At 41.7% G+C, this 25822-nt stretch overlaps 1 protein-coding gene across 2 annotated transcripts in view; it reads left to right on the top strand.

The window, feature by feature from the left end:
* The window catches only part of ANXA3 (annexin A3), a 54655-nt gene that overhangs the window by 27233 nt on the left and 1600 nt on the right, over positions 1–25822 (top strand). For both annotated transcript variants that reach the window (XM_058667173.1, XM_058667174.1), the window contains exons 6-12: positions 3370–3460; positions 6453–6532; positions 7835–7891; positions 8193–8286; positions 10257–10352; positions 15833–15891; positions 17999–18121. In XM_058667173.1, coding sequence (XP_058523156.1) covers positions 3370–3460; positions 6453–6532; positions 7835–7891; positions 8193–8286; positions 10257–10352; positions 15833–15891; positions 17999–18121 — 600 coding nt within the window. The remainder of the gene's footprint in view (positions 1–3369; positions 3461–6452; positions 6533–7834; positions 7892–8192; positions 8287–10256; positions 10353–15832; positions 15892–17998; positions 18122–25822) is intronic.

The following is a 25822-nucleotide window of genomic DNA, read 5'->3' as shown; positions in this document are numbered from 1 at the left end:
CCACAGAACAGCCAAAATAATTTTTATGAACTTAATTTTTTAAGATTTATTTTATTTGTCTGAAAGGCAGAGTTACAGAAAGAGAGAAAGGGGGACAGATATTCCATCTGCAGGTTCATTCCCCACATGGCTTCAACAGCCAGGTCTGGACAAGGCCGAAGTCACGAGTCAGGAGCCCAACATGGGTAAAGGGGCCCAAGCATTTGGATAATCCTTTGCCACTCTCCCAGGCACATCAGCAGAGAGCTGAATAGGAATTGGAGCAGCCAGGACTCAAACAGTCACCCATCTGGGATGCCATCATCATGGGCAACAGTTTAACATGCTATGCCACAGCACTGGCCTCTTGGGAAGTTATTTTAAAAACCAGATGTTCGGACCCAGCATGACAACCTAGTGGCTAAAGTCAGGATTCCATATGGGTGCCAGTTCGTGTTCTGGCATCCCGATTCCCTTCCTGCTTGTGGCGGAAAACCAATCGAGTATGGCCCAATGCTTTGGGACCCTACACCCATGTGGGAGACCCAGAAGAAGCTCCTGGTTCCTGGCTCCAGATTGGCTCAGCTCTAGCTGTTGTAGCCACTTGGGGAGTATATCAGTGGATGAAAGATCTTCCTCTCTGTCTCTCCTCATCTTTGTATATCTGACTTTCCAATAAAAAAAATAAATAAATCTTTAAAAGCCCATTGCCTACTAGCAGAAATCCCCAGTAGCTATGGAGCCATACATGCTACCTCATGACCTTAGTCTGTTGCAGACTATCTCCTGTCTATCTCTGACTTTTTAAAGCTGTGTATCATTTAGGGTTCCACAGAGAAGTAGTACCAGCAGGCAGAATGTATATACTAAAGGATTTAGTGTGAAGAACTTATTATGTAATCGAGGGATAAGTCAAAATCTGAAGGGCAGGAGCGGAGCCTTGTGGCACAGCAGGAGTTGCCTATGACACCAGCATTCCACATCAGAGTGCTGGTTTGAGTCACAGCTGCTCCACTTCTGATGCAGACCCCTTGCTAAGGTGTCTGAGAAGGTAACAGAAGATGGCCCACACTCATATGGAGTTCTGAGCTTCTGGCTTCAGCCTGGCCTGGCCCTAGATGTGACAGCCATTTGAGAAGCGAACCGGAAGTTGGATAGTATGTCTGTTCCTCTGCCTTTGAAACAAATAAAAAGAAATAAATCAGCAGGACTGGCTGTGAGGTACACCAGGAATACAGAGTATCTGAGATAAACTCCATGACTTAAAACCAGTTCTTAATGGGCTTTTGCTCTACTCATAATTACAAAATACCTTCACAGAAAAACCTAGATTAGTGTTTGGTTGAATAACTCATGACTGTACCCTAGGCCAACTTGAAGCATGAAACTCATCATCACACCTATCTTCCTCTGCATTCACTGACAGAGCTAAATTGGTCTTTATTGTTAGTGTTGTTGCTTGAACAATCTGAGCTTTTTCCTATTCTAGAATCTATTTTACTTGATATTCCTTTCACTGGGAATGCTTTTCCTCCAGACATTTTCTATGAACTCACTCAGGTCTCTTAATTTGTACTTGATACCACTCAAGATGATCTTGTCTAATCGGTTATCCATTTGTGTATTAACTTTTCCCATCAAACTACCCTTGCTGGTAACCTCATCAGACTCGGTGTGTACCTTCTTCCCTAGAGCTAAGCCAGAAGTGAAGTAGATACTCAGATTTGTGTTGATGGGAATAGCCTTGTGCATAGTGTAACCCTGAGGAGTCCTTGGCTGGCCCACGGGGAGTTCCTGGGCAAAGATCTCTGCTTGGATGAATATTACATTAGGCAAAGTGGTCTGGCTCCAGTACCCCATGATGTTCCCAGTCACTGACTGAGAGTAACCTAGAGAGAGCATGACGTTGGTGTGAACTCCATGGCACATCCCAAGGCTGTTAGGCAACCACATACTTTGCAGTAACTCTGCTGAAATCTGAGTGGTGAGTCTCAATGGCTCCCACATACGAAGACTTAGAAGCAGAAATGGGAAGGATTCAATACACCAACAAGGACTAGAAAATGTTCTATTATATGCAAAAGCAATGCAATGTAGGAAGTCTTGGGGCCAGCACTAGGGTGCCGTGAATTAAGACCTTGTTTGTAACACCAGATGCCAGTTTATCTACCAACTACCGCACTTCTGAGCCTTCTCTCAGCTAATGTGCTTGGGAAGCAGTAGAAGATAGCGCAAGTGTTTGGGCTCCTGTTGACCACATGGGGAAGCTCGATGAGTTAGGCTGCTGGCTTTGGCCTAACCCAGTCTTAGCCACTGAAGACTCACTCACTCTCTGTCTCTCTCTCTCTCTCCCTCTCTCTCTCTCTCTCTCTCATTCTGCCATTCAAATAACTAAAAAACTGTTTTTTTAGAAATATTTTTAAATCTTGTTTAAACAAACTGAAAAATCCAGAACTAGGTATGATGGCAGTGCTGTTGACAAAGTTGAGGCTCCGTCATCTTCAGCCCACTGCTTCCATTTCTTATCTAAAATGGCAGCTCGGGATTCAGCCATTATATCTTCATTCTGATCAACTAAGAAGAACTAAGGACAACACACCCAACACATTCACATGACACATCTTCATATATGTTATCAACAGAATTTAGTTAGAAGCATAGGCACTATAGGAAGCTAAAAAATATGACTTTATTTGGGAAGCCATCTGCCAAGTTAAAGATTGGGGCCTTTGATACTGAGTAAGAAACACAAAAGAAATTGAGGGCCACCAGGAACTTCCCACACACAAAGACAAAATCAGTTCGTGTGCTGTTCATGTGTTCCATTGGCCTTAGTTGATCAAATCCTAGCATAAATGTTACCCTTGGAGTCAGTGTGATTTGGTAACCTCAGTATTAACTATGCTGAGTTTTCCAGCCTGCCAGGCCCAGGACACATGTTGTTAAGATCTGATAATCTCCCAGTAGGAAGAAGATGCTCTATAGGACCACTCAGCATAGCAATGCAAGGATGGACTCGGTGGAGAGTTCATCTCCAAACACAGCAGTGTGTTAAATGCTCAGTAGGGTTGATCAGATTATCGTGTGTGATTCTAACATCAGCTTTGTTCTTAATGCTATTTCTTCCTAGAATCACACCATTGATTTTTACACTAATGTGAGAAATAGTCTTGGCAAATTTGATGTCAGTTTACTCCAGATGGTTTGTGTTACTTCCATGCTAAAAGTGTGTGGAACATTAGAAAATTACTTTAGAGCCATATGAGACCTTCTATTGATTTACTCAAAACTACTTTTTCTTCCATATAAAATGTCATTACCAATGAAACACGTAAAATTAAGGGTTTTTTTGAGTGTCCTAAAAAATTAAATTTCCCGTTTTCTTTTTAGGGTACTGGAACAGATGAAGCTACCTTGATTGAAATCTTAACCACCAGGACAAGCAGGCAAATGAAGGAAATATATCAGGCCTACTATACAGGTTATCTTATTTTCTGCTCACTTTACTACCGTCCCCACATAGATGAGCCAGTGTTACTTTTCCTAGAGTGCCATCACCTTTTCTTCATAAGCCATTTTGACATGGTGAAACTTACAGAAAGGAAATATATTGTAAATTGGGCTAAATACTAAATAGTCATGGAAAATCAGAATATTATCTGAGCTGGAAACTTTTCCATGGTAATTGCATTAATGTTTTCTATTCCTAATACTATAGCTACTCTGGATTTCTCTCAGCAATCATCACTTAATTGATTCAAACACTCTCATCCAAGTTAAATACTCAGATTATTATGTATTATTATTATATGTTAAACATATTAGACTCATGATATTCAGTGTGGAAATTAGATGAACCATTTGGGAGATGAATGGAGCATGTGAATCCAGCATAATGAGTCGTTGTCCTAACGGTGTGTTAACCACATACAAACTAGAAAGCCTGTGATGCCGCTCTGGCTCTAACCCACCAAGGTTGGTGGAATTTCACTAGATGAGGTCACTGGCCCCACAAGGCACCGGCCTGTAGGTTCAAGTGATCCTGAAGCACACACTTCTGACCAACTGGTTCCAAGTTCAGGATTCTCACTACACCATCACGTTTAATATTTCACAAAAGCAATTCATATAAACCTCAAGAAAGTGCTATACTTACAAGGCCAACAAAATAAATAGACACATGGGTAGAGATCTGAGTAAGCCCAATGTGAACCTTGCCCATGACCCCGACCCCCGTCACATTGATGTGTAATTACCAGCCAGCAGGCGCATGTAGTCTTTGACAGTGTTATGGGAATTTATTACATTGGCATGATTGATTGACCCATCGTCCTCATGATTGCATTCAACAGCTAGCCCCTAGCTTTCCCCGAATGTTAGCAAATAGCTCAATGCCTCAATCTTTGATTACATGGTTGGTCTTTGTGATATGTGCTGCCTCAATAGTGAGTCCTCTTGTGAACGTGAACTTAGCTGTGGTTTGAGGGGCCCATTGTGAATAAGCAAAGCACTACAATTGGAAATTCCAAAAAGATAGAACCAGAAACCAGGAACCAAAATCACCTAATTCTGTATTATAAAACAGCCCCTGCTAACCTTCTCCTGGTGCTTTAAGGGAACTGTGGTTCCCATGTTTGTGTATCAAGAAGGACAACTGTGTATCAAGGAGCTTCTGCAGTGGGTGAGAGAGGTCCAAAGAGGGGGTTGTATTACACATGCTATTGTTGAAGGGTTGTGGGAAGCTCTCATCAGAAGGTGAACACCTCGACAGCAAATGATGACTTTCTTATTTACTAATCAGTGTCTGGTCATAGGAAAAAAAAACAAGTATTTCAACAGACAACAATGATATCAAGGCATGTTCACTGCCTTTGCAGGAACGCAACACAGCAGGAAAGCAACACAGCAGATAACCAAGGAGAGATGTAGAAAGGAAACCACATTCAAAAGAAGAATATTGTCTGGCCAGTGTTGGCACCTCAAGGCCTCTGAGGGGTGGGCTTAACGAGCAAGAGTTCAGATTTCTAGAAAGAGGATTTCAACTGGCTGGAGCTGCCACCTCCCCAGATGGCACTGCATCCTCAGATGGAAGATCTTTGTCTCTCTGTAACTATAAATTTCAAATAAATAAATGTATTTTAAGAAGAGAGCGAGGAAGAGAGAGATCCTGGTGAAAACCCTAGCACTTAGGGATAGCAATTTACAAATATAACATGACAGTCACCTCAGCGTCAATTTCCATGTGAACTAAGCTCTCTAGGGTTAGAGGGAACTGACTACCTGGAGGTGACCTTGATTGCTAGAGGAGAGTGATATGCAAGAAAATCAAGAAATGATCTCTGTAGAAATCCAGGACACAGCACTCCCCTAGGAGGCTCATCGTCTTGCCATTGCCTCAGCGCCAGGCATCCATTGCTGTGTGTAGCCACATCTCTCAGTGCAGTAACTGTGCCCCTCTGCCACTTTGCCCTAGTGTATTTGATACCAAACAAGAGCATTCTCTTCCCTGCTTATCTGATAGTATTTGTCTACCCAAGGCTTATACTTGCCCATGGCTCTGGTTTTCCTTGGTTTCTGTTTTCTGTCTTGTACCTGGGGGTCTTTCACTTCTTTGTCCTTGCCTCTTTCCATCCAGCTCATCTCCTAAGGGAGAAGATGCACCAGCTTTAGGAAGTCAGCATTGTTTGGGGCAAAAATTTCCCACCAGGTCATCTCTTAGCTATTGGTTGCGTAGTTGGTTCTTTTTAAAAATAAATAAATAAATAGATTTGTTTGTTTGCTTGTTTGTTTTAAAGGCAGAGTGACAGAGAGAGAAACATCTTTATCTGGCGGCTCATTCCCCAAATGCCCTGAACACCCAGAGGGAGGCCAGGCCAAAGCCAGAAGTCAGGATTTCCACCTGGATTTGCTATGTGGGTGGCAGGCACCTGAGTGCTTAGGCCATCGGCTCCTGCCTCCCAAGTGTAGTAGTAGGAAGCTGATTGGAAGAAGAGGCAGGGCTCAATCCCAGACACTCTGATACAGGATAAGGCTATCCCCCAGTGGGGGGCTTAACCTGCTGCACCACAGCACCTGTGTTGAACTGTGCAGGTGTTTAAGCTGTGTGTATGATCCCTTTCTAAGACAGTCAAGTTTCTGCCACCATGGAAGGAGATGATATAAATCAGAGGGCAAAGCAGCAGCTCACCTACCCTGGCTTTCCCATTAACCGTGCCTACTTCCTGTTGGCAGATGAAAGTCACCATGTTTTGATCCACAATAGCAAGTCTTTCTGTTCTTTTGCAGCTACCGCAATACACATTCAGAAATTGCTAAGATGTATCTTCTCGCAGCAGAAGAGCACAGGGAAATCAAATTGCGAAGCAAAATTTACTTTATCAGATCCTATTCCTTCTGGTGTTAGCATTTAAACTTTCCTGTTTTATTATATTTTTCAGTTTTCCAAGTGTCAATTCACTTTTATTTCATTTCAGTGTATAAGAAGAGTCTTGGAGATGACATTAGCTCTGAAACATCTGGTGACTTCCGGAAAGCTCTGTTGACTTTGGCAGACGTAAGGATTTATTTCTTACTTCCTCTCTCCCCAGTACAATGCATGTTCTGTGATAATTTTTAGGGAGTTTAAAACCAGTGAGATTTCAGTTTTCCTTATGAAATGATTTGGTCATAGTACATTTACATTGCCACTAAGCCAAGTAATATCTAGCCAAAATTATAAATGCATACATGATTAATGTAACAACCATAGAACTTTTTTGTATTAGCATGTGAGTTAAAAACATTTGGATCAGGTTTCACAGAAAATGTTCTGATAACCATCTGACATACAGTAATTGCTGATTTTCATTGTAATTATCTCCATTTTTAGAACCACATTTATTTTCCTCTGAGTCACAAAGAGTATATATTTATTTTGCTAGCTTTTAAAGTAAGTGGCAAGTCTGAAACCGAGGAATTACCTGCAGAGATGGGTATGAAATTCTGAAATGGCATCTGTCAGAATTTTTAAAGTTCTGATGAAGTTAGCTCACAACTTCATCTTTGATACCTTGAAAAAGCTGTTAAGTTGGACCTGGGAAGAAGTGCAGAAGATGCTCTAAGTTCTTGGGCCCCTGCCCTCCACATGAGAGACCAGGATGGAGTTCTTGGTTCCTGGCTGCAGCCTGGCCCAGCCCTTACTCTTGTGCGTATTTGAACAATGAGCCAGCAGATGGAAAATCTTTGTCTCTCCCTTTTTGTTGCTCTGCCTTTCCAATAAACAAAATAAATCTTTATTTTTTAAAAAACACTGACTGTCTTCCAAAGTTGCCATCATGCTGTCACATTTTGCTTTCCCACTAACCACAGCAGAGAGTCTCGCTTGCTCCGTGTCTTCATTGATGTTGGGTGGTGTCAGTGTGTGGGGTTGCAACCATATTAACAGGTAGGCAGTACCAGCTCTAACTTCCAGTTCTCTGATGACATAGGATGTTGAATATTATCTTTAGGTGTTCTTTCTTGCTGTCTGTTGTTCTGGTGATGTTTCTGTTCAGATCTTTTGGGTGGCTTATTATGTTCTGAGATCTAAGGGTTCATTCTACATTTTGGGTACAAGTCCTTCGGCTGTTATGTTTGACAAACATGCCAATCACACGTTGGACTTCTCAGAGCAGGGAGGCCCCAGGGGTGTGGGACTTGCTTCAAGTGTCCTGACTCCTCATCAGCAGAGCCAGAGCTGTCTCAGAGCACCTGGTGCCTCCGTGCTGCTTGGTGCTCAGGAGAGAAGAACGTCCCAGATGTGCTGCGGGCAGGAGGGCTGAGTGTTGGAATCTGCTACCCTGAAAGCACTGCTCATATTTTCCTCCTTTCCTTTTAGGGAAGACGAGATGAAAGTCTGAAAGTGGATGAACATCTGGCCAAAAAGGACGCCCAGGTCAGTAACCCTCCACTGGTTTTGCAGAGAGAGATGGTGCTCCCTGGGACTGTCAGTGTCTTGCCTCTCTGCTGGCAAGCTCCCCATGCAAAACTCTGCCTTCTCTAGTGCTGTTATCTCTCCCCAATGGCTCCTGCCACTCCAGCCTGCAGACTTGTAGTCTACAAAGACTAGACACTTGGATGATGGCTCACCTAGCTGACCCTTACCCAAAGTGCTCACTCCTGTCCTCCCACCCCCTGAGAAGGAAAGGAAGAAGGGCCCGGTGCTGACCTGTGGCTCTCCCCACCCCCGTCACTAGATTCTGTACAACGCTGGTGAGAACAAATGGGGCACAGATGAGGACAAGTTCACCGAGATCCTGTGTCTAAGGAGCTTCTCTCAGCTAAAGCTAAGTATGGACACCCCTGGTTATCCTTTTGGGTTGGTGTCACTTTTTTGGTATGTTTTGGGGAGTTTTGTATGCAGAGTTCTGGAAAACAAAGTTAAAGACTGTAAAATCTGTTGCCGCAGATGGATACACCTTTCAGAACCCAAAATAGGAAAGCTGTGCTGACTCGGGGCAGTGGCCACACTACTGCGAGAGGCAGGGCGTAGCAGGAGAGGAAGGTGGCAGGAAGGAAGGGGCGGGGGCTATCCAATGGGAAGAAGCAGGATGGGTCATTATGGCAAGGAGAAGGTTGACTTCATTGCACCTGATTCCTCCCCTCCCCCTCATCAGCTCCTATCCAGAAAAGCCAGGCACCACAGGGGAGTCACTGTTCAGGCATTAATTCTGATTGGCATTCAGCTCTGATAGGAAGGCCAATGTGGGACGGAGAGCACCAACTCGCCTTGTCAGACCAACCCTCACATGGAACTCCTGAGCAGCCACACTCTCACCGATACACCTCCCCAGCCCTCTGGAAGCAGCAGCCCCCAGAGGCCCTGCACTCCCTTTGCTGGGAACTCTTTCAGCTGTGACTTCCAGGAGTTAGAGTGCAACCCAGTGCCTGCCTTAGCTCCTGCTAGGTGGGTGGGGAGAACAAGAGACCTAAGTGAAAAAGTCACAGTACTATGACTTTTTAATTCTGAAGTTGCTCTTCTCCAATTTGGATATTAAAAGCATATTTATTTTGTAAAATAGTGGTTATGTATATTATAGTTGCTTTTTATTGGAGAAATAAAGATGAAATAATGCTAATCCTCTACGCCCCTCATTTTTTTTTCAAAAGTCACTCAGCTTACAAAGTATATCTGAATACCTGGATACATATGAGTGTTTTCTTTTTTCTTTAAGCATTTGTTTAGGGGCTAGTGCTGTGGCACAATGGCATAAGGTGCCACCTGCAGTGCAGCATCCCATGTGGGTGCTGGTTCATGTCGCAGCTGCTCCATTTCAATCCAGCTGTCTGCTATATGCCTAGGAAAATAGCAGAGGATAGCCCAACTGTTTGGGCTTTTGCACTTGTGTGAGAGACTTGAAAGAAGCTCCTGGCTGCTGGTTTCAAACTAGCCCAGCTCCTGCAGTTGCAGCCATTTGGGGAGTGAACCAGGGGATAAGAGAGCTCTCTCTCTCTCTCTCTCTCTCCCCCCCCCTTTCTTTCTGTAACTACATCTTTCAAGTAAATAAATAAATAAATAAATGTACTTATACGAAAGGTAGAAAGCGAGGGAGACAGAGAAAGAAAGAGATCTCCCACTTCCGGTTCCCTACATAATTTCAGTTGAAGCCGAGAGCCTGGAGCTTCCTCCAAGTCTCCCTTGTCAATGCCAGGAGCCAAGCATTTGCACCATCTTCCACTGTTTTCCCAGGTGCATTAGGAAGGAGTGGGATTGGAGGGAGAGCAACCAGGATTCAAACTGGCACCAGATATGAGATGCTGACATTACAAGCAGTGACTTAAACAGCTGTCCTGAACTGCCTGGCCTCATTTAACTGATTTTGTTTGATCGAGAAATCATTAGAATGATTTGCTCAGCACAAAGAAATCCTCATAATGATGAGTCTTTAGCAGATAAAATGTTTGACTAATGACAGTATTGTTTCCCAGGTGCTGTGGTAATTGTTAAAATAGCTTACCTAATTAGAGAAGTTATTTATCACTTAGCCTTTCTGTCTATTATAAATGTCTCTTGTGGGAGGAAGGAAGAGAGATGATTGAAGAAAATGGCCTGTGTCGTTTAGACTTGTTATAGATGAGTTTTTTTTTAAAGAAGCAAAAATCAGTAACTTCGGTTCTCAGAGTTGGGTGTTTTTGAAGAAGAAGTTTTAGAGGTTATAACTTAACCACCTGCATATCAAATTAAAAAAAAAAAAAGAAACTTGATACATTCAGGTGTGGTCAACTGGGATGCTTTATGTTTGTGGTGCTATTTTTTTTAGCCTTTGATGAATACAGAAATATTAGCCAGAAGGACATTGAGGACAGCATAAAAGGAGAATTATCGGGGCATTTCGAAGACTTACTGCTGGCCATAGGTAAGCCCTTGAGTGCTAATAAACTGAGTTACGGTGTACTTCTTTTAACTCAATGTCAAAGTGAGCTTCTTTCATGTAAGAATTCTGACTGATCTGGCTCCCACAGAGACCCCTCACAGCCCACAGTACACACCATAGGCTCAACAAATATTGTTAAATAGACACTTATGGAACTTGTCTGTTTAGCTGTTACTTTCCCTTTTAAATTTTATTTGGTTTGCCACCATGTTTAACTTGTAGATTTTTTGAGAGCCGAAGTATTAGATTTCTACTGGCATTTTTATAGAAGTTTGTTGAAAACTGAAACCTTATCAAATTCAGCCATTCACCATATGTGATTATTGATGGAATGTATCAGTAGCCTCCCAATGCTGATCCCAGCTCAGAAGGATGGATCTTGTTCCCCTTGCTCTAGTGAGCAGAGGCTACATCAAAAGGAAAGTATATTTCAGGCCAAATCCGTTCCTACATGCATGTGCATTAGCAAGCAGTCAAGTTAGTGTTTTGAGCCCCTCTCTCTTCTCAGTGGGTCTCAGCAGTTTGTCTGTGGACGTAGCTGGAGCACAAGAAAAGTTCATTGTACAGGATGAGCCACTTTCACAATATAGGCTCCTAACCTTTCTCATCAAGGCTGCCAAGCCTATTGAATGCTTATACACACACGGGACTGTTCCAGATTCTAATCCACTACAACTGCAGGTGGTTATTGGGCTTCCTGCAGACTGCCTCTCTAGTCCCCCACCAGGGTAGGAACACCTGTACGCCACACCCCTTGCCACTGCACCAAGGAGAAGTCACTTCTGCAGTGTGCTGGTCATGAACAGTGGATGCTTGAGAATCCGCTTCTATGCATTGGACCCTCTGCTATGTCACTTACATGTTGATTAATGACTCTTCAGGAGGATGAATTCCCAATTAGGGTACTACATTTTTTTAAAAGATGTACTTATTTTACTTGATAATCAAAGTTACACAGAGAAAGACAAAGAGACATACTGAGAAATTTCTTCCAAACACTGGTTCACTCTCCAATGATTGCTATGGCCAAACCTGGGTCCTTCCAAAGCTAGGAACTTCTTCCGGGTCTCCCAGGCAGGTTCAGAGGCCATCCTCCACTGCTTCCCCAAGTCATTAGCAGGGAGCTGGAAGGGAAGTGGAGCATCCTGGACTCAAACTGGTATCCATATGGATGCTGACCCAGCAGGTAGACAATTAATGTTCTCTGGCACTGTGCTGGCACTCCTAATTCTATTTATAAATAAACCATTCTATAGCACTTCTCATGTACTTAGTGTTGAGTTTAACTCAGCTATGAAATCAAAATTTAAGTCCAATGATGGTTCTAGGAAATATTATTATTTCTCCTTGGTAACTGTGGCAAAGCTGGGGCATACAGAAGTTACTTCTGCAGCTCACCCAGAAAGCCCATGACAGAAGGCTTCCCCAGTTGGTGTTATTAGCCCAGCCATAAAAATGTGCTGCAGACCAGGCTTAGACTGAAACACAGGCTACTTGCAAGTACTTTCAAATTACACCCACAAGCAGCCCCTGCAAACTGCAGGCTCTGCTCCGAGGTCTTCGTCCACATGTGTTATTTCACTTCATGTCTGCCCTATTTTTCAATACAAACAGCAGGGCTGTTTTTCCACGGGCAGGTTCGAAAGGTCAATACTGTTGACTCCAAATGAATTGCTAAAATGTAGGCCAGGAAAAGTGCATTGACACCAGTCTTCTTAATTAGCTCTGAGAATGTTGCAGTTGCAATGATAGAGCAATTAAATTTTTTATTTTATATTCAGCTTCTTACTTTCCCTGCTCTGGCTAAATGATAATATTTGAAAAACTTTAATGAGATGTAATATTTTCACTCACCAAGTTTAGAGCATTCTTGAAAACACACATTGGATTGCACATTAAATCTGGGCTATCACATACATTATCGAGTCACAAAAGGCTATGAAGTCATGGCCACCTCAGGAAGCTCGCAGGAATGTGCACCTGTGCTGGAAAGGTTCCTGGACCCAGCAAAACAAAGTTGCATCTTGGTCGTGGATTACAATGTCTCTGATTGCTCTGCAAAAGCAATATCTGGGAGACATATAGCCCAGAAAAACCAGAATATCAATAAAATCTACAAATATTATATGGCAGGAAATCCTGCCGGTGAAGCCCTGGACTAAGGATCACCAAATCTGTAAATCCCACAAAATCTCAGTGTTGACTCTACTAAAAGTGGTGACGCAAGCCCCATCTGGAGGCAACTTGGAAGTGACAGGTTTGATGTCAGGGAAGGTGCCTGGTAAAGCCATGCATAGATTTGCTTTGCCTGTAGGGGGCGCCGAAACCAAGTAAATGCACAGACTGCTACATATGAGGGCAGGGCTGCACATCTGAGATGCCAAACAGGTCAGCAGCCTTGAAAATGCGATTGGCATGTCTCATGGCCACGCTGGCCATGCTGCTAGGTTTCTGGGGCCAAAATTAGCATGCAAATGTTCAAGCAGCAATTCAGAGCAATGAAGATGGATCCAAAAAAATGAAACCTGCAGGGAAAGTTGATCTTGGAGCCTAAGAGCTGCAGACCTCCTGATGAAGGATTTTCTGAGTACCAGACTACCCCCAGTTAATCAGATGGAAGACTTTGGTGTACACTGCACACAATACCATGCCTTGGTAGTCTCATATCTCAACTCCTCTCTGGCTCTCCCTGAGCACGCTTTTGTGCCATTAATGCTGGGTGCATATGCTGAGTTCCCCTAGCTTACTTTCTAAGACAGCCTTTTCCACTGGTCAGATCTCTGATTTGTCTGAAGTTTGAACTGTTAGAAGCCCAGATGGAATAAAACAGTTTCATGGTGGGTTTAGAAATGTATGACCAAAACCCAGACAAATTGGCAAAGCCACAAGAAACGTTTACACTAAGAGGATCATAGCAGCCATACATGGACTGGTGCCTCGTGCGATCAAGCACAAACTGCTTAATAAATTAACATCACATAAACCGTCATTGAGTGAAACTTTTGCCTGAAACCTAATATGAGAAAAATAATAATTTCTCAAGAAATAATTTAAAACCAGTTATCAAAAATCTGATTAAAAGTATTAAGATGCTGTGAAGTGTCCTGTGATAAAATTCTTTAAAATGAAGAGGGGAAAAAGGGCTTTATGTTTAAACTCAAATTCAAAATATTTACACTGATTCTCTATTTCTGGAATATCAAAAGTTCCTTAGGAAAACATATTCATTAAGCTACAAGTCATACCATAAAATTTGCCCAAAGTATGCAATTCAGTGATTTTTTTTAACATGGTTACAGAGTTTTGCAATTACTTGCACAATTTACATTAGGATATTTTTCTGCAATCCCAAAAGGAATCCTGAAATCATTGGCAGTAATTCCCGTTCTTTCTTGCCTCTAGCCTCTGCTAACCATTAACCTACTATCTGGCTCTGGGTATGGGCCTGTTTCAGATCGTCCCTAAACAAGGGTCCTAAGACAGATTGTCAACACAGTTTTTGGCATGAAAACCCATCCAAGCCATATTATCTCAAAATTGCCTAATATGGATGAACTTTATTTTAAAGGCCATTGCAGGAATGCTTTGACCTGAAAAATATACAGGCTTCTCAGAACCACTGAGGAAGCCTTCCCTTTTATGCTGAGGGATTATCTGACCTTAACCTAAACTGTTACAGGACCAAGCAGAGGATGAGAGCTGCAGGTTTAGAAAGGATCTGTGTCTTACTGTGGCCTGCTAGGTTCTCAGGGTAAGCTAAGAGGGTGTGTTCTGCATTTGCTCAAGTTTAAGGGTAAGCCAATGTTCACAGACCACTGGGGAGGAGAGACACCCAACTCAAGTTTGATCAAGACAATAAAGAAGATAGAAATGGGTAACTGAACTCTTGATCCCCATAGTTTACTCTGATGGACTCCTGAGCTTTCCTGTCCTCCATGTGGGGCTCAAAAGCAAACTTCATTCTTTATATATTGCCACCTCCCCAATTTTCAGACATGAAGTTTAAGCCTCGTAGTTAAGAACATGAGGGCAAACAAGAGAGAATATTATAAAAAGAAAGAGTTCTACTAATCCAGTGGGCATGCAGGAAGAATTAAAATTTAAAAAGATGAAAGGGTTTGGGTTTCCGTTTTCTCTTTTCATTTATTTCAAAGGCAGAGAGAATGATACAGAGACAGATTGGCAGAGAGATCTCCCATCCAAGGCTTCACTCCCCAAATGCCTGCAAGAGCTAGTGCTGGGTGGGGCTGAAGCCAGGACCCAGTACTCACTCGGCATCTCCCACAAGTGCAACAAAGATCCAACTACTTGAGCCATCATTGCTTTCTCCTGGGTATGCACTGGAGGAAGCTGAGTCAGAACCAGAGCCAGAACTCTGACCCATGGATTCTGCTACGGGACTTGAGCCTCCTGCCCTCTGCAAATACACACCTGAATTATGGCCTCTGATCACTTTACTAAGGTTTGGTTAATATGAATCTGACAAAATCCAAGTAATATTAATTAGATTGTTTTCTTCTCAGGCCAAGTTCACATCTACCAGTTTTCATGGTTTGCTCCAGATTCCGTGTTTGTGTTCCTCTTTTGAATTTCATTGAAATCACAGTCACCAGGCAGAAGACGTAGCTTTCCTTAAGCAGGTGTATCTGCCACAATAAGAGAAGAGCTTACCTTGTTTTGAGCTGCGGAAGTTCATATAAAATCCATTCACATCTCAGATTGTTAACTGTGGATCAGACTTGAGATTTTACAAATAATTGCATTGCCCCCAATAGATTTGTTCCCTGCAGACTTTTCTGTTGCTAACTATTTTCACTTTATTTCAAGAGTAATTAATTTACTCATGGTTTTTGGCAACTCCCCCAGGTTTCTGCTTTCCTTGTTTCAAAATAAAGATCGGAAAGAATATATTTCATCGTGGCTGACGGGTCTAAATTACAAGCACCAGTGTACACTTTCTCATCTGGCCACTCAGAAGTACAGTGTGCCGTTGGAAAGTCTGGTTTTAGAGGGAGCTCCAGAGCCCCTTATCTAAGGAATTATTTGGTGCAACATCTGTATAGTTATCAGGCTCAAGTTGTTGATCAGAGGCCCAAGATGTTAGGCACTGAACAATGGTACCCCCTTGGGAGATTTCAGAGTTAGGCGTAGGCGTTCAGTGTGTCTGGGATCCAGAAATGACTCAGACTCTGTGGGAGTTTCTTTGGCTGATCATTTTATTTTCCCCATGGTGAGAGGTAATTTCTGTGCTGAAGTTCTGTGCAAATATGATGTGATAAGCCTTTGAAATTCAGGTTAAGCAACCTTCCTTTCCTTCCTAATAAAAGCCAGTAAAGGGGAGGGGATAAAATAACATGATTGTCTGAAGAATCTTTGTTTAAAATGTATGACTACAGGCTAATTCCATTTCTATTAAGTGAAGCCAATCATTACTTAGGTTTTTTTTTTTTTCTTTGAAACAGTGGGTTGCGTGAGGAACATGCCTGCATTCTTAGCTGGAAGACTGCATCAGGCTTTAAAGGTTGGTCTGGGCACATCCTTAAGAGGAATGCAAAGGTGCTTTTCCTTGATAGCATCTCGTATTTCTTTTCCACTTTGACAAGTTCTTGCTTGTAGCTCATTTGCCTACAGATTTGTGCCATAGTTTGATAATGAATATTCAAATCAAGACAGTCGTAACTACAGGGAAGTGTTGACTAAACTATTTCCCCACCTCACAGCGCATGTAGGCAGGGCCCAATTTGGAACACCAAACCCCAAGCTTAACGTTGATATCCAGCGGCCTGTCAAGCTGCACTTCTTAAACTGAATCAGCAACTTTTCCAGGCTAGTTTGACCCTGTGTTTCCTTGATTATCTTCACTGCTGAGTGGTGAGTTCCATAAGTATTGATTCTTCTAGCTCTTCAGAGCCTAGGGCAGGGCTTTGCTTATAGAAGATGCTTGCCTCAATCCCCTTGCTGAACATTTCCTGTGGTCTCAAGTGCACCATCAGAGTTAGGGTCAGACAGAACAAATAGTTTTCCTCCGCTTGCAACTCCCTCACCCCCAAGTCTCCAAGGATAGCCCGGGCAGGAAGTGGCTTTGCCCCGCCCTCTGAATTGGAACAATTCCTGCTCCTCTCTGTCTCTGTTCACCATACCCTAGCTCCCCCACAGCCTTCCTTTTGATGCTTAACTGTGCCAAGCCTGTTCCCCCCAAGCCTTCATGTTGCTTGTCCTCTCCGCCCAGCACGCTCCTTGCTGTGAACCAGCTGTGGCTGACTCCTCATCTTTGCAGCTTTCCGTTCCACTGTTCCTTCCTGCAAGACCTTTTTTCTAACTACTGTGTATCAAATGACTCCATTCGGTCTGTATTCTATTTCTCTACTTTCTTAACTGTTCTTATTAATACTCACTTAGACAATGTGTTAAATTGCTGTGTATATCTTCCAGAGCTTCAGCGACTTCAGGTTATCGCTGGATTGCTTATAATTAATGCAGTGCAATTGCTATATTGTGTGTTTAAAGGAATAATGATGACTAAAACATCTGTACATATTTAGGACATATGCAATTTTTCCCAAATATTTTCAATCCTCAGTTGCTTGACTCTGAATGCAGCACCCTTGGGTGCTGAGAACCAACTGTAATTATGTTGCTCACCACCTTATACATGGTACATGAGCTTATGCTAGGCATTAGGTAGATGCTCTATAATCACTAGATGAGCAGAGACAAACCCCTTGGTTAGAAATTTCACAGGCTCCCTCTACTTTGTTCTTCTAAAAATGATATATCACACATTTGGTCAGTGCACACACATAGCATCGTTCTCAGATAGTCCCATGTTTCCCATTCCCACTGAAACTCTTCCAGTTTAAGCCATCATCATCTCCATCCTTCATTACCTTAGTCACCTTAGTCACTTCCAGATGCATGCCAAAGCCTTGGGTCTTTAGTCTCTTCTCTTCATCCTACTCCTGTCCTACAATCCATTCTCTCCTGTTTCAGTCAAAGAGAGCGTCTGAAATTGCAAATCTGATTGGATCGCAACATTCTCATGTTTAAACGGTTGCAATAGTTCTCAGCACTTGGGATGAAATCAGAATTTCACTTCACAGTTAACAGGGTCTGGCCTTTGCCAGACACATCCCTCGTTACCCTTCTCATTATGAAAAATTCTTGACTAGAATCTTTTTCTTGTCCTAAACCATCACACAAGCTATTTCCTCTCCCAGAGTCCTCTTTCATCTCTGTTTAAACCATTCCTTCCCTCTTGACTATTTAAGCTCAGTTTAATGGTGCTTTCTCAGACACTCTCCTATTCCATGGTCTCTCCAGCCCGCTGCTAATATTTGCTGTCCTGTTACTGGTATTTCACGTGTCAGATCTCCCTGTAGTCACCTGTTTCCTTGCCTATCTGATTACAAAATCAGAAGTTTAACAAATGGTTCTGCATTTTTCAACATTGAGTGTGGTGCCAGACTAGATAAGATGCTGAAATGTTTCTTAAATGAATGGTGAAAGTGGATGGTAAATGAATGAAGACTTACTATGGTTTGTGTGCAGCATGACTTGTAGCTCAAAAGGGTCTGTAGATCATTTTGTGACCGGTGACGTGTGTGGTGAGTCCATGTCTTTCTTAACAGGGTGCTGGGACCGATGAGTTCACTCTGAACAGAATCATGGTTTCAAGATCTGAAATTGATCTTTTGGACATTCGAGCCGAGTTCAAGAAACAATATGGCTATTCCCTACACTCAGCAATTCAAGTAAGTCTGCTCCTAAAACACATTTCATCTTTCTGTAGTCATCCTTTTTTCCCCTTATCTCTTTGAAACATGAGTATCTATAATTGCCCTTTCCTTGTCCATGTGTAAACATCTTTTCAGAGTTTCAATACAGCAAAATGTCCCTTATAAGTTGCTATTTTTCAGCTCTGAAATTTGAGAGCTAACATAATCATTCCAAAAATTTTTTGTTTTTTAGGTTTGCTAGCCACAAATTTTTCTTCTTTTGTGAGCTACATATGCAACTTTGTTGCCTTTTTTTATTTTGAAATGTTTCACTTAATTTAATATTTATGGCAATGTATGGAAAGGAAAATACACGTTCTATAAGTGTTCTTTGCTTTTATACAAAAGATAGCATGGTTCTGCTACTTCCCACTTCAATATATAGGAAACTGTCTCATTTTTAGCATCTGTTAACATTTCATTGTTCAGATATTTCTACTTACCACAAAACTGATGTTTCCAGTTTGTTGCTATTATAAACCATGTTGTGATATATATGCACTTTCACTAGGTCAAGCATATCTGTGGGTTAACTTTTCAGAAGTCACATTCCTGAAGCCACAATAAATACATTGTAAAATTTGGTCTGTATCAGCAATTGGTGCCCATTGTGTGCGTCCATGAGGAGTATATGAGTCCTTGTTTTCCTGTGGCCTTGACACAACAGCCAGCGTCCAGGCAATCTGCTAAATGAGGAATTGTATCTTAGTACAGCTTTTTTTATTTTTAAGATTTATTTATTCTTATTGGAAACGCAGATATACACAGAAAGGAGATACAGAGAGAAAGATCCTCTGTTGGTCCACTCCCAAAATGGCCGTAATGCCCAGAGCTAAGCCTGTCCAAAGCCAGAAGCCACCTCTAGGTCTCACACGTGGGTGCAGGGTCCCAAGGTTCTGGGCCAGCCTCTGCTGCTTTCTCAGGCTACAAGCATGGAGCTGCATGGGAAACACAACAGCCGAGATATGCGATCCCAGCAGTGGCAAGGCCAGGATTTAGCCACTAGGTCATCATACCAGGTCTCTTAGTACAGTTTTAAACATATATGTATTTTTTCAGTATAAGTGAAATTGATCATAGTTTTATGTTCCAAGTATCATTTGTGCCTTTTATTATGTGCCGTTAACGTTCTTTGTCCATTGTTCCTTTGGGCTTTTTGTTCTTTTGGACAAATTTCTATTCTTCTCATGTAGCGTAGATTAGATAGCATTTTATCTAGTTGTCAGTATTCTTCCCAGGACTGGAGGCATTTATTCCAAGTGGAAGTTTTACGTTTGACTTGGTTAAATTTATCAATATTTTCTTTCTAAATATATTTTTTTTGCTAAAAATTGATCCCTTCTGTTTCTATCATTCTGGATGAGATTACTGAAAAAAATTCTGCAGTAGTCCCTTCTCATCGATGGGGAAGCATTCCAAGACCTTGGAAGATGCCTGAGGCCATATATATATATATATACATATATATATATATACACATACATAAAAACTACACATACTGTTTTTACATATGCATATGTTTGAACTTACTTCAAAATTTTCATAGAAAAATGCAGTTAAAAGACAATTTTGGTACAAAAGCTTTCTGAAATCCATGAATACTTATTTCATAATATGCATTTTCATTAACTTTTTTGAAGACCTCTCATACTATAAAGTTTAGCTTATAAATTAGACCCATAAGAGATTTAGACTAATAATACACAATTATAACAATATACTGTGATAAGTTATGTGTGAGTGGATTATCAAACCAAGATGATGTCAAAGCTTCAATGTCCTTCATCAACTTCTTTGCCAGAAATGTGCCAACAGATTATCCTTATTGAAAGATGTAGCTTCCCTAACAGATTTTATATGGTTCACTCTGTTCCTGATTCTGAGTGTGTAACCATCCTAGCCTTGTGACACATGGCTTGGCATCACTCATTTCAGGAGACTGTTTTGCGTAGTCTTATGGCAGAATCCGTTGCCATTGGTCAGAACATGTTTTCCATTCATGACCTATACCTACAAACATGATTCATTTTCCATCGTATGTAAGCACTTATATACCATGGCCATACCTACTTCAATTTGAAATACAACAGCCAAACAAATATGAAGCTCTTGCAATTAATTTCCAACATCTCTGCTGCTGTGCTTTGGAATCATAAATTAAGCAAAATAAGAAGTGGTTGAACACAAGCACTGTAAATAGTACAACAGTTGAGCTGATAGCCAAGGTGGAAGCTAAATGAATAATGGGCAGTTAGCATATGCAATATGGATACTCGGAACAAGGGGTGGTTCATATCCTGGAGGAACAGAGCAGGCAGCATGAGATTTCCTATGTTCCTCAGGAAGGCATATAATGTAAAACGTATGAGTAGTTTCACTTTAGAATTTTTCCCCTTAGTATTTCAAGCAGTGGCTGGTTGTAACAGAAAGTCAATCCATAGGTAAGAAGGGACTACTATACTCTTTCTTTTCTGTTTTGAGTGAAATCAATCTTCCCTGACCTCAGTTCTCAGTTTATATATAAACACAGACACTCCCAAGTAAATGACAAGTTAGTAGAATTAATAAAACAGTAGGAATGACAAAAAAAAAGGACTCCATATTCATGCACTAAATGTATGACTCAAAAGTCAAAGCCTCAGGAAGGAGTTAACCCCAGACCTGCCTGAAAGTCTTGGCACTGATTGGCAAGTTTACTGCTACGTCCAAGATTACATGTGGAAGTCCTCAGTCAGTGAGTAATAGACAGGGATAGTCCAAGCTGGGCTCCTGGAAACAAACTAAGGGCTGAAGTTGGTGAGCTCGGTGTTCTAACCCATCCACCTTCTAGGGCCACTTTGACAAAGTGGATAGATGAAGTTCAGGGCTGGCTTTGCAAAGGCCCTGAAAGCTGAGAGGGATCTTCCCATGTCTCTACTGCCACACTTTCTCTATGAATGTCTGGAGAAAATCAGCATTAGGGACTGTCAGACTCAGGTGAATTCCCCAAGCTCTAAGATAGGATGAGCCAGGACAAGAAGAGCATTAGAAGGCAGAGCAGGGAAGTGTGGTTCTGGGCATTGAGGAGCTAAAGTTAGGGGTGGAGTTCATGCTGCCCACACAACCCTGGGCCCAGCTGGAGGGTCCCTTGTGATCATGTGGATTCCGATCCTGTAACTTCTCTCCAGCACCGATGTGCCCAGTCATGGCTTAGATCATGTTCTTACATCACTGAGAGCAGCTTCAGTCCTCAATTCAACCTTGGTCCTGGCCCTATCCATGATAGCCTTCCTTGAACAGGTGCATATACTCACCTAGTTCTCCTGGCAACCATTTTGGAAACATCCCTTTCCCAGGAGCCACAGATGGCTTTTGAATGAAAGAATGAATGGCCATCACTCATTTAGTTAACTCATTTAGCTTGCCAAAATCCTTTTTTTGTTCTCAATAAACCTCTGAAGAAAGAGAGATGACTAAGTTGAAATCAGGGAACTCAAAAAGCACCTCTCAGACTCCACCCAAGGCTTGGTATTCTCCCTGCCACCTCTTCATACCCAGTTCACTGTGAATCAGTTCTGCCACATGATGATCATATTCATCATCAAAGGAAGATTCAATAACCTTAACCACATTGCATTTACTAAGGCAGAAAAGTAGACTCATGCGTTTTATAATGATTGTCAGTAACAAGGTTGACACACACAGAGGCCTTTTGCTTTACCATCAGTGAACCGGGAAATTAAATTAACCGGTAGCTCTCAGTCCTACAATTGTCCGAGTAATTGAAACCAATTGTGTTAGAAAATGTGAAATATTTGTCACTGATAAAAAGGAAGAATCCATTACTGAAGAGTTTGGTCTATAATTTGGAAGAATTTAAGGTGCATCTATAATACGAGCTCACATCCACTATTCCGGAATCTGATAATCTCGCCGCTGATAAGCAGCATTTTTTCCAGACAATGAAGTTTCTGAATTTCTGAGGATGGCATTCTGTTCTGTGTGTCATCCTTCAAAACATTTTCCTTAACATCCTGCTGCCATTTGCCTGTTCATTGTGAACTTTCTCAAGACTAACTGGTAGGGAGAAGTGAAAAACAAATGTGTATTTCTTATTACTTATTAAGATATTAGTGGGAAACTTAGATGAAGTTACATTATTTATTTCATTGATCAATAAATCATTTGCCTGCTTAGTAAGTAGCAAAACTCCAGGCCCCGTAAGGGAAAATATCGTAGCTATCCTAAATAAATTCATAATCTTTTGAGTGGCTTGAGCTAAGCATGCAAAAATAGCTAACAAGATAAGAATCCATATAAAATATAGTAAAATACTACATTGTGAGTACAGCAGAGAGTAATACAGAAATTGAGAGGAAGAGAAATTTGGGGTTACAGAAGGATATTTCTTTCAGAGAAGCATGGTGAGCATGCCTTTCATATCGGCATGTAATGGGTGCTCGCTCTGGGGCAGGTGCACTGCTAGTCTGCAAAGTCTCAAAGGAGAATGCGCTGGGAGCTCATCTGTGGTGGGAAGCAAGAAGCAAGAAGTAATAAGATGCTTGTTGGACTTGAGGACTTACCTCAGGGAATACTGAGAAATAAAATCCAAGTGGAAGATGAATTCAGTTGAAAAAGAGCTTTGCAGGAGGATAGGAGGAGGCTCATATCCCAACCCTGGAGACTCCAGGATCCTTACCAAGAACTATCAGTATGGACACCAACGACTATATCCCAACTGTCAAGGAGATCACAGGGAACTGGAGCGCCTTCGTAGGCCCAGAACTCCGAGGTCAGCAATTCCCTATAAGATCTCCAACATGGGATGGAAGAAGCCCAGATCCTTCTTCACAGGATCTAATGACGTCGGAACAACATCCAGGAGCCCTGAACAGTCTGCAGAAACAGAACAGGAAACTTCCTTCAGGACTCGGGAGAGGAGCTTTCTCTGGTCCTAACTTAGTTCCAAGTTTGGCTCCCCACCCTCTCTTGCAATGACCATCAGGGTTGCTTCGCAGTCACCCCCCTAAAAAAATAGATCAGATAGAGACCAATAAGAAAAGCTTTCAACAGACAGGAAACAGTCAGCTTGGACTCCCATATACCTTTACTAGGTAGAACACAAAGTAACTCCTCACTAAGGAATTGAAGATTTCTCTGCACACCCCTCCTAAAACTGTTCTGCTCCTCAATCGTTAACATATGACTTGTTAGAGTTATAAGCCTGTTTGGACTATCCTAAAATTGGCATAGTTCTGAAGAAATCATGCTTGAATACTATAAGCTCCTAAATATAAAAATGAAAATAGACACGAGACAGATGAATAGTACCTTAAAACTATTTTAAGGTGTATAGCAGCCAGTTGTGTATAAACTAAAATTGAGATGTCAGTGAAGTAGTCACAGGATGTGGTTAAGAACCTGCATATTCTAACATATTGGTCACTCAATAACATGGCGGTTAACTTCATGATGTTGTAAATTGTTGAAGTTGTGTAGTGGCTTTTCATTGTAGGGGATGATACTCTGCCAGCTCTACTTTCAGACCGGGGATAGTTTCCCAATGAAACTGTTGAATATGTCTGGACAATGAGATGCTGGACTCTATGTGTGGTCCATGCCTGAACTCCAGGAATTTATTCTTCATTCATTCAGTCAGAAATATTAAATGCACATTATGTGGCAGACTCAGGGTTGCAAGTATAAGCAATGGAAGATAAACCCCTGGAGCTACAAATGCTTGTAAAATTCCAACCATGTGAAGTTTAAAAAGACATTGTGCTATAGGTCATATAATCCACAGATTTCAGTGAGGACATTATGATTCAGGAGTGGATATCAGCAGGGTAATGGTTGTAGAGTCAAGGAACCAGTGGACATTCCAAAAAAAAGAAAAAGAAAAAGAGAAGGAACAGCAAGTGGCAATATATCATGATGGAAGACACTGAAAATTGAGGGGTTTGGGTCAACTGCATGCAGGAGCCTTTTGGCAGTGTTTTATAGACGTTGGTCTTTAGCCTAAGGATAATGGGAAAACCACTGAAGAATTTTAAACAGCGTAGTGTAATGGTCACCGAAAAGATCCTTGATTACAGAGAATGAATCAAACGTAAGGTAGCAGTGCTTTAGAATGATAAATTAGGATATCATATTAGTCGTGTTAGAATAGCTACATTCAGGTTTATAGTGGTCCAAAGAGAGGAAAGAATACAAGGGTCTAAAGATATTTAGGAGTAAAGACTTCAGGAACTTCTTGTGATGTCTTGGTGTAAACAGTGAGAAAAAGGAGGTATCAATGATAGCTCCTGGGTTTCCAACTTAGAAACTAGATAATGATGCCATTCCTTACAAGAGGGTTAGGGTTTATCATTTCTCATCTTATGGGGAGGAAACAAGGGTTCATGACATTGATTTTGCATGTTTTCAATTTATGATGTCTTTGAAACCTGGAAGTGAAGAGGTCCAACAGTCCAAGAGTGATACCAATATAGTATAAGAGTCAGTCTTGCTACTGAATCTTTGAATATGGATGAAAATGCTCGGGGGAGAAATACAGATTGAAGAAAAAGCTTGCAATTGAGTGTTAGGTATCAGTAACAACTGGTGACTGGGTCGAAGGGAAGCAGCTGGCAAGGTGGCAATGCTAGAGATGGAGGAAACGCCCGAACCACCTGGTAGGACAGGTGAGTGAGATGAACAGTATGCTGTGTCTGCTGAGAGAAATGAAAGGGCTAGAAAATGTAAGTGTGATGGATATAATGGTCATTGGATTTGATCTACAAAACAATGAAAATGAATACCTTGAGAGTATAGAATGATGAATCAGTCTGGGGTCACACTAGTGACAGGAGAGGAGGACACAGTGTAGGATTTACTGCAATCAGGATGAAAGAGTGAAATGGCCTGAGGAAGTCACAGGTTGTGGTCGAGAACATGCATTTTCCTAGTAACATATTGGTTAATCAATACCATATCAATTAATGCCATAATGCTGTAAATGGTTGTAAATATTAGGTTGAGTTTTTACATGATTGGGATGATACTCTGCTGGTTCTGCCTTTGGACCAGAGATGGTCTCACCAGGAAGCCATTGAACTTGCCAGGACAATTAGATGCTGGACTTTATGATTGGTCAAAACCTCCAATGAAAGAATCTCAACTGAGTTTGAACTATGGAAATACAGCGGGGTGGAGCAATCCTCCGTGGGGTGGGGTGGAGGGTTTGGGGAGGGGCGGGGAGAATTCCAGTGCAAAAAAAAAAAAATGTGTGTCACATAATGCAATGAAATTAATAAAAAAAAAAAACACAAAGAATTGGTAATGGTCAATAAAATGTGGAAAAGATAAGATGGGACAAGATTGACCAACATAAACCTTCAGTTACTTTCTTAGGTGCAATTGATATGATATCATCAGACAGGAATTTCCTTACATTGCCCTCACTCTGACATTCATCTTCCTGTCCCTAAAGCAGTGAAAAATGTGTTCTGATTTTCTTGTCTTGGAAAAGGTATCGAGCTTGAAAAATAAACAGCAGTCTAAGTTAAAAGCCAATTTTCACCTCCAGTAACGTCTTTTGTGCAGCCAGCATGATATCTTAAGCATTCATCTGACATGGTCTCTCTTCTGAACCCAGATTTTCTATCCTGGAGACAAGAAATTGATGCATGTGTTCTTTGTGGATGTAATTTGTTTCGA

The sequence above is a fragment of the Ochotona princeps genome, chromosome 7, assembly GCF_030435755.1.
Source record: "Ochotona princeps isolate mOchPri1 chromosome 7, mOchPri1.hap1, whole genome shotgun sequence".
NCBI lineage: Eukaryota > Metazoa > Chordata > Mammalia > Lagomorpha > Ochotonidae > Ochotona > Ochotona princeps.
This window is presented reverse-complemented; position numbering and strand designations above follow the sequence as displayed.